This window comes from Aspergillus saccharolyticus (assembly GCF_003184585.1).
Source record: "Aspergillus saccharolyticus JOP 1030-1 unplaced genomic scaffold BP01scaffold_71, whole genome shotgun sequence".
Lineage (NCBI taxonomy): Eukaryota > Fungi > Ascomycota > Eurotiomycetes > Eurotiales > Aspergillaceae > Aspergillus > Aspergillus saccharolyticus.
In genome coordinates, this window is record NW_020290681.1 from 59,482 (window position 1) to 71,652 (window position 12,171).

Genomic DNA, 12,171 nt, shown 5'->3' on the forward strand with positions numbered 1-12,171 from the left:
CCCCCCCCCAACAAAGACGAAAAGGAGCTCGAGAGAAAAGCAAGAATTAGCAAGCTTACACTCCCATTTATGTATTTCTGCTTCTCAAGCGTGTCTCATCATCATGGCGTTCTGCAAGAACTGGATACCCCTCACCTTAGCTTTCGCTTCTCGTTCAGTACTTTATTCTCTTTCGTGTTGGTGCTGCTCTCCTTCGCTGTATATACATCGTCTTTCTTCCTCTGTTGTTTGTTATGCTTACTTACATACACCATTCGTCAAATATTAGTGATTTCATGGTAAGGGTCCTCTAGGTACCAGGATCAGGAAAACGTTGAGTGAATAAAAGCAGATTGAGTCAACATAGGTCTTTCTATTCAATGTGCCGGTACTTTGTTTTTGTTGTCTACATCAGAAGGGTATCCAGGTATATGTAATGATGAAAGCGATCGAAGAAAAGGGGAGTAATAGTACAGAACATCTGCCCAAGAACTACAAATGAGGTTGAGGCTGTTCCTCCGTTATCTCCGCAATCAGATCTCTGGAATCAGCCCAATCCCTGGAACCACACTGCTGAGTCCGAAAAAGACGAATGCATGTGGATGGCGACCGATTGCCCCCGCGCTCTCCCCCTCTCCGAAAATAATGACCGGGAGCCCGAGAGATCAAATGAAGCCAGAATTAGGAATATCAGACATCATCGTAAGTATTATATACAGGCAGTGTGGTATCTCGATAGATCATGATTATAAAATAGCAGTCATGTGGTCAGTCAGTCGGCGTGTGCAATGTGGGAATCTCTTATCTCTTTCCATTCTCGCGTCTCAGGCTGGAACGAGCGGATGTGTGCTCGAGTATGTAGATATGACATAGAGTCCGGACTGGCACAGGTGGCGTGACCCGTAGCGGGGCGTTGGCTAGTAGTGTTGCACGGGTTCTCTCGGCGGGTGGGCGCGAGAAAGAGATGGGTTTTTGCGGATAGTGGGAGCTCGAGAACGCATGAGAGGATCCATTTTCATCAAGCCCTGAAAGACGGACTACGGCCTCCTGTCCATCAATCATACCGATCACGAAGGAATCTCGACTGGAGAACTAGTCCAAGGGCCCCTATGTGCTCCATGATGGAGAACAAAAGAAAGGCTCATCATCCTTGTAGCTCGTACATCTGGCTCCCCTCTTGAACGGTCTGCTTGTTCGCCGGGGCAGGCAGCTCGTACAGTGGCGATCCGGCTACCTCGCTCGTCTCCTGCGTAGGAGTCGGGGCCTTCTGCCTTGTCTTCCGTCGCCGGCGGAGGAAGAAGAAGCCAAGCACCCCGATCACGGCGGCGGCACCGACACCTACGCCAACACCCACTCCGATGCCGACACTATTTGAGTTGGAACCGCCACCGTGGGAGGAAGCGGTCGAGGTGGTTTGTGTCGACCCAGTCGAAGTCGCAGTGGTTGATGAGGTGGTGGTGGTGGTCGTCGTCGCAGCACCCTTTTCGCGAACATAGAAGTAATCACTCCAGCTGATCCAGCCGTATAGGTCGACCCCGTAGGTGCCTAATTTGGCGGTGGCGTTGAACAAACCGATCTGATATTGGGGGTTGGTTGTGTTGAAATCGCTGGGGATAGCCCAGGTGTATTGTTCCATTGTGCAGTTGGCGGTATCATTGATGACGAGTTGATAGAGAGAGCTTCTTGTTGTGAACTGCGCACCCACTGGGTCATACATCCAAACATGAAGAAAGTCAGCTCATATTTGCACTCTCGGCAAGACAAGCAGACTCTGAGTAAGAGAATCGAGGAAACGCACCAGTGATCTCGTCAATAAGAGTACCTCCCGCGCGGCCCAGGGAGATGTTGAGTGGAGTGTCTCCATTGTCGATCGCACCCCATCGGAGCTGAAGGGTGTCGCCAGGATTGACCTCTGTGTTCGCGAGACCATAGAATGTTCCAGGGACACAATCGGTATACCCTTGGGTTGACATGATCAAAGCAGGGGAAGGCAAAATGGGCTCACAGGAGGCCTTTTCGCTGGAAGGTCAGGATTTGGGGTGGGGGAGGAAGAACACTAGAGAACAGGGACCTGCGGTGCATAGTATAAACACGGGCAGGAACAGATTTGATTTTCTCTACTTAGGGCACCGGGTCCATCAAGAGGACGTGCCCGTCCATAGTAGTCCCATAATATAGGGCCGCAAATGGCCAGGTCAGCCTTCAGCCTTCGACTACGGCAACTAGCTCGTATTGTCGAATTGTGGCATTGCAACTTGACCGCAAATCAGCATCTTGTATGCTACCCCTGTTGACGATCCTTCATATAAGTCCAGAATCCTGTCACTCAAACCACAACAGCATTGATGCGGTGATTGGAGTCATTGGACGATCAGACTGCATCCTAGGCGGGGAAAAATGGGTGAGCAGGAAAGTGCATGGGTAGAGTTCATGGGGATCGTTTCAGCCTAGAGCAGTGGCCGTGGAGCAGCGACCCCTCCTCGGCAGCAGCAGCAGCAGGCAGCAGTAGATGATGCTTTTCGTGACTTCGTGGGTGGTTAAGCATTTTCTTTGTATTCTTCAGGGCGTGTTAGATGGGGGGCACGGGAGTGGACCAGCGGTTGGGGGCCAAATAATGAATTTGTATCAGTGCTGTGTACACCGTACATACAGTACACAGTAGTGTGTACTGTAACTAAGTACTAACTGTGTTAGACGGGAGGGACAGGACTGAGTCAGGACTGGCTGAGCTAGACAGAATTTAGAGCCAACCCACCCTCTCAAGCCACGCTCCATTTGAGACGGTCGCTTCCCACCAATCGTTTGACCAGTCCACCAGGCAGGAAGATGTGTGTGTGCCTTGGGCGATTCTTATATGGACAAACTCCGGTCGCAAAATCGCATCCTCAAAACCGTTTGTTGTCTCATCTTCCCCCCTCCCCCTCTTTGCGGCGAGGGCTAGCTGTAGTAGTTATACGCCCTCCTCTTCGACCAACACGATCCCTCGACTGTCTGTCGAGACGTCCATCTCCCCTAAGACAACAATGATCGCTATGACCTCGTACGCCCGTTAAATGATGCTGGCGTCTCGAATGCAACTGCGGCGGCAGAATACGTTGATTGCATTGGGCATTGTGGCTCTTTGTGTCTGGTTTCTCACTTCCCTCACATCGCGAAGCGGTGAATTACCCCAGAGCCATGAGCAATTCTGGAAAGCCTTTCATCCGCTTCTTGTGGATTCAGCCCCGGATTGCCAGTCTCCCATCCGGCTGGGAAATGCCGAATCCTCCGGGTTCGACCCAGAGAGCACCGAGCCGCTGCCGGATCTCTTGAGGATGCCAGCCGACGATGTTGCGAAGATGCAACGAGCACACACGGCTTTCGTCAATGCAATCAAAAGAGAGCCTCCCACACTCAGTTACCAGCCGCGCACGCGTGGATTGGTATCAACAGCCGGCGGTCCGTATCTTCCAGTCTTGGTCATTTCACTGCGCATGCTGCGCCGCACAGGCTCAGCCCTGCCAATGGAGGTATTCCTGGCCAATTGGGAAGAGTATGATGGATATATCTGTCAGGTTGTCCTTCCCTCATTAAATGCGCAGTGCGTGGTGCTGTCGGAGATTTTGGAGGCGGTGCCAGACAGCACCAACAAGATCGAGAAATACCAATATAAGATCTTCGCGATGCTTTTCTCCTCGTTTGAGGAGATTCTCTTCCTAGATGCGGATGCGTTTCCTCTGCAGTCACCAGAGGCGCTGTTCACATCTGAACCGTTCAAGTCTAAAGGCTTGGTCACATGGCCCGACTTCTGGCGTCCGACAACATCCCCCTTGTATTATATGATCTCGTCACCGAAAGATCGCGAAACCCAATCGTCCAACCCGACCGGTCTCCGCCAGTCGACAGAATCGGGAGAAGTGCTCGTCTCCAAGCGTACACATCTTCGCACCCTTCTCCTGGCGACATACTACAATTTTCATGGCCCCAGCCATTATTACCCGCTTCTTTCACAAGGCGCAGCCGGCGAAGGCGACAAGGAAACATTTCTTGCCGCGGCTAGTGCACTCAACGAACCTTTTCATCAAGTCAGCGAGCCCATCCGGGCAGTCGGACGTCGAACTCCAGACGGTTTCGCCGGATCGACCATGGTCCAATACAGCCCAATGGAAGACTACGCCTTGACGAAACAGGGCATTTGGAGGGTCAAGGGCGCAACCGCGCCCGCGCCAAGTCCGTTCTTTGTGCATGTCAATTATCCCAAGTTTAACCCCGCTACAATCTTCACGGAGAATGGGGTGACCAACCCGGTGATCGACGAGAAGGGACAGTACACGCTGGCGTGGACGGCACCCGAAGAAGTGGTGGCATCGTTCGGTGACCATATTCAGCAGAAGTTCTGGGAGGACATTCATTGGACCGCCTGCGTACTCGAGGGGAAGATCTTGAGCTGGAAGGATCAGACCGGAATCTGCCAGCAGACAAGGGACTATTGGAATAGGGTCTTTGGCAAGTCCGCCGGTTATATGTTTAATCGCCTCTGAAAAGCCAAAAGAAGCTGGATCTAGATTTCACTGAGTGTTTACTGCGCTGGCTGCAGGGACTCCTGACATTCAAAAGGTGGAAATTGTGTTTCTTAGCGTCGTCTTGTTATTAGAGAGTGAGTACTTGCCTTCAGCCCCTAGGGTCCACCAATCCATCCTGCGGTGGCAGATTCGCAACCTGGTAAAAGAGTTTCCTACCAGTGTAATCATTCACTTGACCGTCACATCTGCCCCAAATCCCGCCATTATCACGTGAGATTTCATGGTGATACTAGGGATGTAATCTGGATGCGACGAGGTCCAACCATAGAAGGAAAAGCATGAGTCGCGCATGTGCCTTGAATAGTCAAACAAACAACCAGATGTATGTAGCCTTTGTAGCGGGAAGATGACCGACTAGCTCCGCGAAGTTCATCCTCTTCAGCTGAGACGACGTATACCTTGTCGGTTACATATAGAGGGGTCGTTTATCCCATCACCTGGCATGATCCTCCTCAATTAATCGAGCAAGCAAGTTCTCAATCTGCATGCGCCTTGTGGCGAAGCCAGGGGTGAACTATTTTTTTCCAGACGCCATTAGCAAGTCTGGGATAGTGAGATGTCATCATCAACGACCCATGACTTTGAGCATATCGAGAAGAAAATTTGTCTGGGAACGTGAGGAGCTCGGGTCGGGTACAGGTTGTATAAACCTTTACTTACCCCTTGTTTCTCGATACTTTAAGGTGTTTTTACATTAGCCCGGCTCATTGCATCTCTCTACCTAACATCTGAAAGATCCTTGAGCCTGCTTGCTATGTGCCATAAAAGAGGGGGTGAATGGTCGGGTCTCCACCTCTGATGCCTCAACTGACAAGGAGTCTGTTGCCGAGACAGCAGACATGCCCTGTGCGCGATCGAAAAAAGACTGGAGGGGAGGGATTAGTCACTACTCGTTAGCAAGGACTAGTGCTCTGGACCAAGTGACTTATTGGCCATGCGGAAGTGTTAGCGTTCTGATGTTGTTGTTCGTCGATGGTGCAGCAAGTAAATTGGGGAAAGCACATGCTCCGTGTGCTAGGCTCCAGGCCCTGCAGAAACGGTGTATGGGCCTGACAATGCAGAGACAAATACTCTGTAGTCTGGGAAGGATACGAAGGATGAATCGGTGTTCGAAGGCAGAACAGACCAGTCACCGGACGACCAGTTCATGGAGTGCAGGCGCTATTCAGCGCCAGATGGGGCAGGTAGATTGAAGGTTGCAAGGGCGAGAGGAGGAGTCATTGTTCGAGCCAAATTCTCACGGAATCCGCCGATTGCGCGACACTGGATATGCATCGGCTGGCAATCAAACTTCCGGAATCTCCTTATTATGTGTGTGTGTGGTTGACAGTGGAGCAGGGATGGACCAACGCACAATGCGATAGCTGGGATCATTCGTAATAGGCAGACATACTCCGTAAATTGGGGGAGACAGGTAGCGAATAGTTGACCCCCCTTATTGACGTAGACCCGAACGAGTCACTTATCAGGGAAAGAAAATACTCCAGTGGTGGCCACCTTGGTCAGTGGCTACGGAGTGCAGTCGGTAGTGAATGCCTATCCCTGCTGCTTGCTAAGTTACTAGTAGTCTAGGATGCAGTCAGTATCTCGCTAGCGTCGGCGACAGGCGGGTTCTCGACCTCCCCTCCGGATGACTGATCCATGGATGACTTGCCCCGACGGGTAAGGTGCGGGTGTGCCTGACGCCCTTTGGTGGCTGAGTTCAAATGATCCAATAGGAATGCATATTGAAAACGCACGGATCATCTACACGCCCCCGTCCATCCTTCCTCCTTTCCCACTTCTTGTCCAAAAGAAGTTTAGCTCACGTGGTAGTACAGCAGGAAAAAATCACCCCCAGGTAAGGTACGGAGGTCTTTCCTCAGTATTCTGCACCCGGAGGCAGGCGGAGCAGAGCTCTGTACGTCGTACCTGCATTTCTATCGCAGGAGGGCTACCAATTGGCAATAGAGAAACAAGACACAGAGAATGCGTAGGTCAACAACTCTTTGAACGTCCTGCTGATCATGGCATTATTGCCCCATATTATGATCAAACTTCTTAGTCGCAGCTTGTTCTCGATCGCGACACATGTTCGTGGCTAGTCGCCTTGACTTGATCGAATTAATTTATTTTCATGATCGGTTCGGGGATAGAAATCCCAGATGGAATCATGGAAGACTAATGGCCGATGGATACCGTCTCAAGAGTCAAGAACTAAAACAGCGAGTGGGCAGCCAGCAGCACGAGTACCGAACTGGAACCTCAATCGTTCTCCACCCCAGGCTAGCGCTGTCATGCGTGAAGGCCCAATCAACACCAGCCAGAAAGGCGGACAGACAAATTGCCGCCGGCACGGGCGGAGACCTGCCTTAGGCAGGTCATCGAGCTCGGTCGCGTAAGTAAAAAAACCACAACCACGGAGACAGTGCCTAACTGAACAAATCACTTATGTGTCGGGTGCATCCCTGTTATTAGGAACATATTGTATGCTAGCTTAAATGCTTCGAAGGGAGTACCTAGTTCCTAAGGAGAAGGTATCCTTGTTACGTGATTGGCAGAAGTGACAGGAGCCATACCACACCGCAGCGAATGAATGGGGTCTCTGTTGTTAGCGAGCTGTAGGTAGATAGTCAATTGAATAATGATGATCGTCTCCGTAGTTAACCAACTAAATGCTCTTATAAATCAAAGTGATTCCGTTCCGAGGTTGCTTAAGGATAGGTTTTCTTGGTTCTCCCCTGTCCCAGACACTCACCGCCCACGGTACTGGAGGTTGAACTGGCAGCAGGCCGGCTCCTGTGACGCTAATGCTGGGATGGAAGGAAAGAATCAGAGGCAGCCGAACCATGTCCATGCACACTGTTCAGAGCATTCGGTAGACCAAAGAGACTCGTCAGTCAGGTAGTCAGAAGTCGTAGGCACTCCTCCCGGCATAGTCGCCGCATATGTTTTTTCTTCCCTCTTGGCATCGTCACTGTTTCTTGTTTCCCCTGATCGCGCCCTGGATCCTCTATCTCGCGGAGAACGCTCTTGATTCGACAAACCCGCAACAGTGCTCCACTACCTAGAACCCGGGTCCTCGGGGGAGCTTGTCGACACGGGGCGCTCACACAATGCCTGCCCGGTTGCTGGAATGGTGCAGCTCACGTTGCTGCTTCGGCTCCAAACGGACCCTACGTCAGTAGTGGACTCGACCAGCCCATCCATACTCAAATGGAACTGCGCTCGCTCAGTCAAGTGCGTCCATAAGGAAGGACTTTTGGGATCGGGGAACAGGGCATTCATTGCCTATTCACGGTGGCTGATATGCACTAAAACCTTCGACTGTTCAGAGCAAGTGACCCGGCAGAAGTGTGTTTGAACCAACCCAGATCTTTCCCAGCCGCAGTCGCCTTGCTTGACAGTAGCGGTTTGAGGATTCATACGGTATCTGTAGCAGTTGATGCTGGAAGTGGTGGACAGGGCATGTTGCGAGAAGGAGAACCTTACTTGGTCTTAGAGCACTTGATACGAGGTATATGTGTAGACACTGGCCGAAATGAGAAAAATTGCCTCCTTTCATTGGAGGGGAGTATGAAGTGCATGCATTGTAGGATGAAGAACGATCGGGTAGCCAGTCGCAGATGGCGCAAGAGATGCAACCAGATGCAGGGGCTGGAACAAGGCGGTGGGCGGCTGCTCTGTAACAACCTGTGCCTGCTTCAGGCAATGCCATGTGAAGGTCTGTAACGTCTCCAATGTTTTACCGGTCGGTGGCACAAGGCGATGAAGATGAATTCAACGTCATGATACGAGGCAGGGCCAGACTCTGAGAGAGAGAAAGGATAAACAAGGGATGTTTAAAGCAGAACGTCTACAGTACCTAGGCTTATGCTATACTCGATGAGTAGTATCTATTTCTACCATCTATTTCTACCCAATCAGTCAACAATCAAAGTCTTTGACCAGGAACTTTCTTGCTTTATAGGTGCCTGCTCGCCTCTCGGACGTGGCTCTTGGGAGGGAATTACTATCCCCGAAGGACCGAGAGGACACCCCCATAGGGGGATAGATGGACCAACAGGAAAACGGCAGCAAAAGCAGACACAATACAGGCCAAAAAAAAAAAAAAAGGGAAAAAAAGACGCAACGGAAGAATTGAAAGCAATACCTAGGGCAATCCAAAAAAGGGAAGGGTCGAGTAAGAGAGAAAAAAAAAAAAAGGAAAAAAAGAGAGAAGGAAAAGAAAGGGAAAAAAAAAAAAAGGAAAAACCCAGACAACGAAGAGAAGAAAAGGCCAGCCCCACGGAGACAGTCAGGAACAGCCGGTGCCAAAACAGTCCAGCGCCAACTACTGACTCGCTAACCGTTTCGGGAACTCCCCCATCCCCATCCCATCCATGATCCATCCATCTCCTGACTGTGTCCTTCCTGTTGCCCTCAACCCGCCCGCCCAGCCCGTCCTCCTCCTCCTGCTCCTCCTACTTACTCCTACTCTCCTCCACCCGTTTGTCTTCTCTTCCCTTCCTTTCTTCTTTCTCTCTTCCTTACCGGCCATCATTTTTCCCTTCCTTTCTTTCTTCCCCCTCCTCCCCAATTCACTCTTTTCTTGTTGTTTTCACTTCAATTCCATTCGTTCACTTACAATCATTCGCTCGCTTTAGTCGATCGTTTCACTCTTTTACGATCCCTCGATTACTTCTCCTTGTCTTCGCTTACTCCAAACCGAGATTCTCTCGATCGTCTCCGCAACATCGCATTCTCGGTTCCTATGTCAATTGAAACTTGATAACAGAACTATATACTTCTGTTTCTGATTCACGAAGACCTGGATTCTTTTCGCCTTTTAAAGCTGCCTAGGTCAGCTGTTTATATTCGCCCCACCCCTTAGCCATACCATCCTCAATCGACGCTTCCGCGACGCGCGCATTTGACTGCCCCTGCTTTGTGTCTTCGAGCCCACGTTGTGCCTCACAGCCAAAGCGCTTCCATTCGTTTGATCTCACTACGATTCTCTCGCGCTTGACGCTGCTTTAGAGAGACCGATATCTCACCCCCTTTTGACTGTCGACCGGATCGTCACCAAAAACTATCCCCTCCCTACACACTTCGGAACGTCCGTTTCCACCTTGGTCGTATCTCCTTTTTTTTATATCCTCGTCGTCCTCACTCCGAACGTCGCCCAATTTTTGCATTTCTGCAAATATGTCTTCGACAGGCACTCCTGACCCTGCCACCACCCCATGCTCTTCCACCACAGCAGTAGCTACGGCAACTTCGTCTCCCTCGGAATCCTCGACTCCATCCCCAGCCATGTCCAATGCTACAACGGCTACTGCTCCCTCCGCACGCCGACCTCAAAGAAAGAGCACTTTGACGCAACAGCAGAAGAACAACAAACGCCAGCGTGCGACTCAGGATCAACTGGTCACCCTCGAAGTCGAATTTAACAAAAACCCTACCCCTACCGCCGCTACCCGCGAGAGAATTGCTCAGGAAATCAATATGACGGAGCGGTCCGTTCAGATCTGGTTCCAAAATAGGTTCGTGACGTTCCCGAAGATGATTGCATGGAGCGTACTGACCGCGCCGACATAGACGCGCCAAGATCAAGATGCTTGCGAAGAAGAGTATCGAAACCGGGGAAGGATGCGATTCAATCCCTGAATCAATGCGCCAATACCTAGCAATGCAGTTCGATCCGAGCAAGCCTGGCGCAAGAGACCCTTTCGGCCGGACAGGAGGGTACGGGACCAATGGGGCTTACACGCAGGAGCCCACTCCTTCCGGCAAAGTTGGTATGTTTTGTCGAGTTATGACGATGTTCAATCAGCCTTGCTGACCGCTGTAGTTATTCATCACTTCACATGTCGTTCCTTGACAATCGGCAGCTGGCGCCGCATTGGACAAAACGCAATGGACCTCGTTGTCTTCTATTCTCCTGAAAAAGCATGCATGACTTACTACATCAACAACGATTCTGCCGGATACAAGATCGAATACCCCTTTTCCTACATCAAGAACATCACGTTGGAGTCTGGTGACCAGACCCCCGGTCCGAATGGCGCTCCAACGCGGACAGGCGGTCTGGTCGTGGAATTGAATCGACCTCCACTGTTTTACATGGATTCATCCAACTCTGGTGGCTTTTATCAATGCGGTGATTTCACGGAAGATCAGCAAGCAAGCCAAATTCTAGTCCATCATCTGGGAGGCCATCCCAAGGTTCTTAGCGTTCAGCTGGCTAAACTCGTATCCCTAGAGTCGTTCCAGAATCGCCTGGCTTATAGCAACTTTGCTATGAACCCACCCATGTCGCCTCCTTTCATTCAGCGTCCTGCCTCGCAACCCAACCAATTCGCGCAAGCGTATATGAATATGTTTCCCGAGACCCCAACTCACCTGACCGTGCAGGCGGCCCGTGGCCACAAGCGGCAACGGAGTCGCTCAGTTCCGGTAGCTGTCGACTTCTCTGCAATGCAGGCGCCGCTTGCCCAATACAATTTCTCCCAGACTCCTGCCCACTTTGGCCAACCTGACACAGGGATCTTTGCCCCAATTCCGCAATCGACTCATCCACTGGCTCTGAATTTGCGAATTGATACATCTGCTGCCTTCGGGTTTGATCCGCGAGCCCATCCCATGTCGGCTACTACCACTGCTTCTCCATCTGAGTTCGCTAGCCCAGGCCTCTTCAGTACTGGTGCAGGTGGAGACTCGACCCCTGTTGCTACCAGCATGGGAACGCCATTCAGCTTGCCATTTGTCACGCCCGCTGTCGACTCCGCTGTCGCACACCAGACGGCCACATACCCTAGCATTGGTCATGCCGACCCTATGATTGCCAACCACTCGCCACCGCTCTCCAACATCTCGCACACATCACAGGACATGTATGGTTTGGGTGCCGAGCACCCAACTAGTTACTCAGACGAGGGGATGGGCATGAATGGAATGTACACCAAGCACAACATGACTTTCAACGTTCCTCAATCCATGGGCCTCGAAAGTGGTGCTTTCGACCTGTCCATGCAGCCGATGTCTGGACACACCTCTCCTGGTGTTCACGGCGAATTCCAGAGTTTGACTCTAGAGAATGTGGATTCTAATGCACTGGCGCGCGGCTCCTGAGAATGACTACATGTTTCCCACAAAAAGAATCAAAATCTCGGCTCCCGAGCTTTCTCCAGCCGTCTTTGTCAGATCGAGAGTCGTGATGACGATTCGGGCTTGACCTTGACCGGAAATGTCACTCAGGTTCAGGCACTATTCGCTTGACCCCCTCTCCAGGGCTAATGATCATCTTTTCAGACTTTTCCTGAGACCTTGCGTCGAATCACTTCGATACGAAGGATTTCAGTCTTTCTTACATTGTGCTCTAAGCGTGTCTTATTCTGTACTATTACTCTTCTCTGTGGCTGGTCCTGAGCGTTACACAGCGCCTTCTCTTTCATTCTTCAATAAGCACACCTGGCTGGGCTTTTTTTGGATGCTTCTCTACCGTCCCTGACCATTATTCATTTTTCTTTGCTTTTCTCATCCCTGGTCAGGGGTATTTTTTAACGTGGTTATGCCAGAGAGTCGGGATAAGACGGCGACAGTTGGTTTATCTTCTATCTGTTTCTTGGGTTGGCGGGTTAGGAATTGTTTGCATTTCTTTGTGTGACGG

At 51.0% G+C, this 12,171-nt stretch overlaps 3 protein-coding genes across 3 annotated transcripts; 2 read left to right on the forward strand and 1 right to left on the reverse strand.

Annotated features, from left to right (window-relative positions):
• Positions 1 to 987: 987 nt before the first annotated feature.
• BP01DRAFT_222043 (uncharacterized protein) lies at positions 988 to 2,179 on the reverse strand. The gene is made up of 2 exons (XM_025571149.1): positions 1,778 to 2,179; positions 988 to 1,683 (listed from the first exon to the last, which is right to left on the reverse strand). The coding sequence occupies exons 1-2, from the start codon at positions 1,950 to 1,952 to the stop codon at positions 1,124 to 1,126; spliced, it is 735 nt and encodes a 244-aa protein (XP_025426351.1). The 5' UTR covers positions 1,953 to 2,179; the 3' UTR covers positions 988 to 1,123.
• A 565-nt stretch (positions 2,180 to 2,744) lies between these two features.
• Positions 2,745 to 4,674, forward strand: BP01DRAFT_361332 (alpha-mannosyltransferase). Its single transcript, XM_025576122.1, has one exon. The coding sequence runs from the start codon at positions 3,051 to 3,053 to the stop codon at positions 4,497 to 4,499; it is 1,449 nt and encodes a 482-aa protein (XP_025426352.1). The 5' UTR covers positions 2,745 to 3,050; the 3' UTR covers positions 4,500 to 4,674.
• A 4,825-nt stretch (positions 4,675 to 9,499) lies between these two features.
• On the forward strand, positions 9,500 to 12,028 carry BP01DRAFT_222131 (homeobox domain-containing protein). Its single transcript, XM_025571150.1, has 3 exons — positions 9,500 to 10,045; positions 10,101 to 10,300; positions 10,354 to 12,028. The coding sequence occupies exons 1-3, from the start codon at positions 9,708 to 9,710 to the stop codon at positions 11,631 to 11,633; spliced, it is 1,818 nt and encodes a 605-aa protein (XP_025426353.1). The 5' UTR covers positions 9,500 to 9,707; the 3' UTR covers positions 11,634 to 12,028.
• Positions 12,029 to 12,171: the final 143 nt, after the last annotated feature.

Coding starts and splice junctions, on each gene's coding strand:
- BP01DRAFT_361332 (XM_025576122.1), top strand. CDS start 3,051: ATGCAACTGCGGCGGCAGAATACGTTGATTGCATTGGGCATTGTGGCT.
- BP01DRAFT_222043 (XM_025571149.1), bottom strand. CDS start 1,952: ATGTCAACCCAAGGGTATACCGATTGTGTCCCTGGAACATTCTATGGT. Junction 1,684..1,777: donor TCTTATTGACGAGATCACTG/GTGCGTTTCCTC, acceptor TGTATGACCCAG/TGGGTGCGCAGTTCACAACA.
- BP01DRAFT_222131 (XM_025571150.1), top strand. CDS start 9,708: ATGTCTTCGACAGGCACTCCTGACCCTGCCACCACCCCATGCTCTTCC. Junction 10,046..10,100: donor CAGATCTGGTTCCAAAATAG/GTTCGTGACGTT, acceptor GCGCCGACATAG/ACGCGCCAAGATCAAGATGC. Junction 10,301..10,353: donor CACTCCTTCCGGCAAAGTTG/GTATGTTTTGTC, acceptor TGACCGCTGTAG/TTATTCATCACTTCACATGT.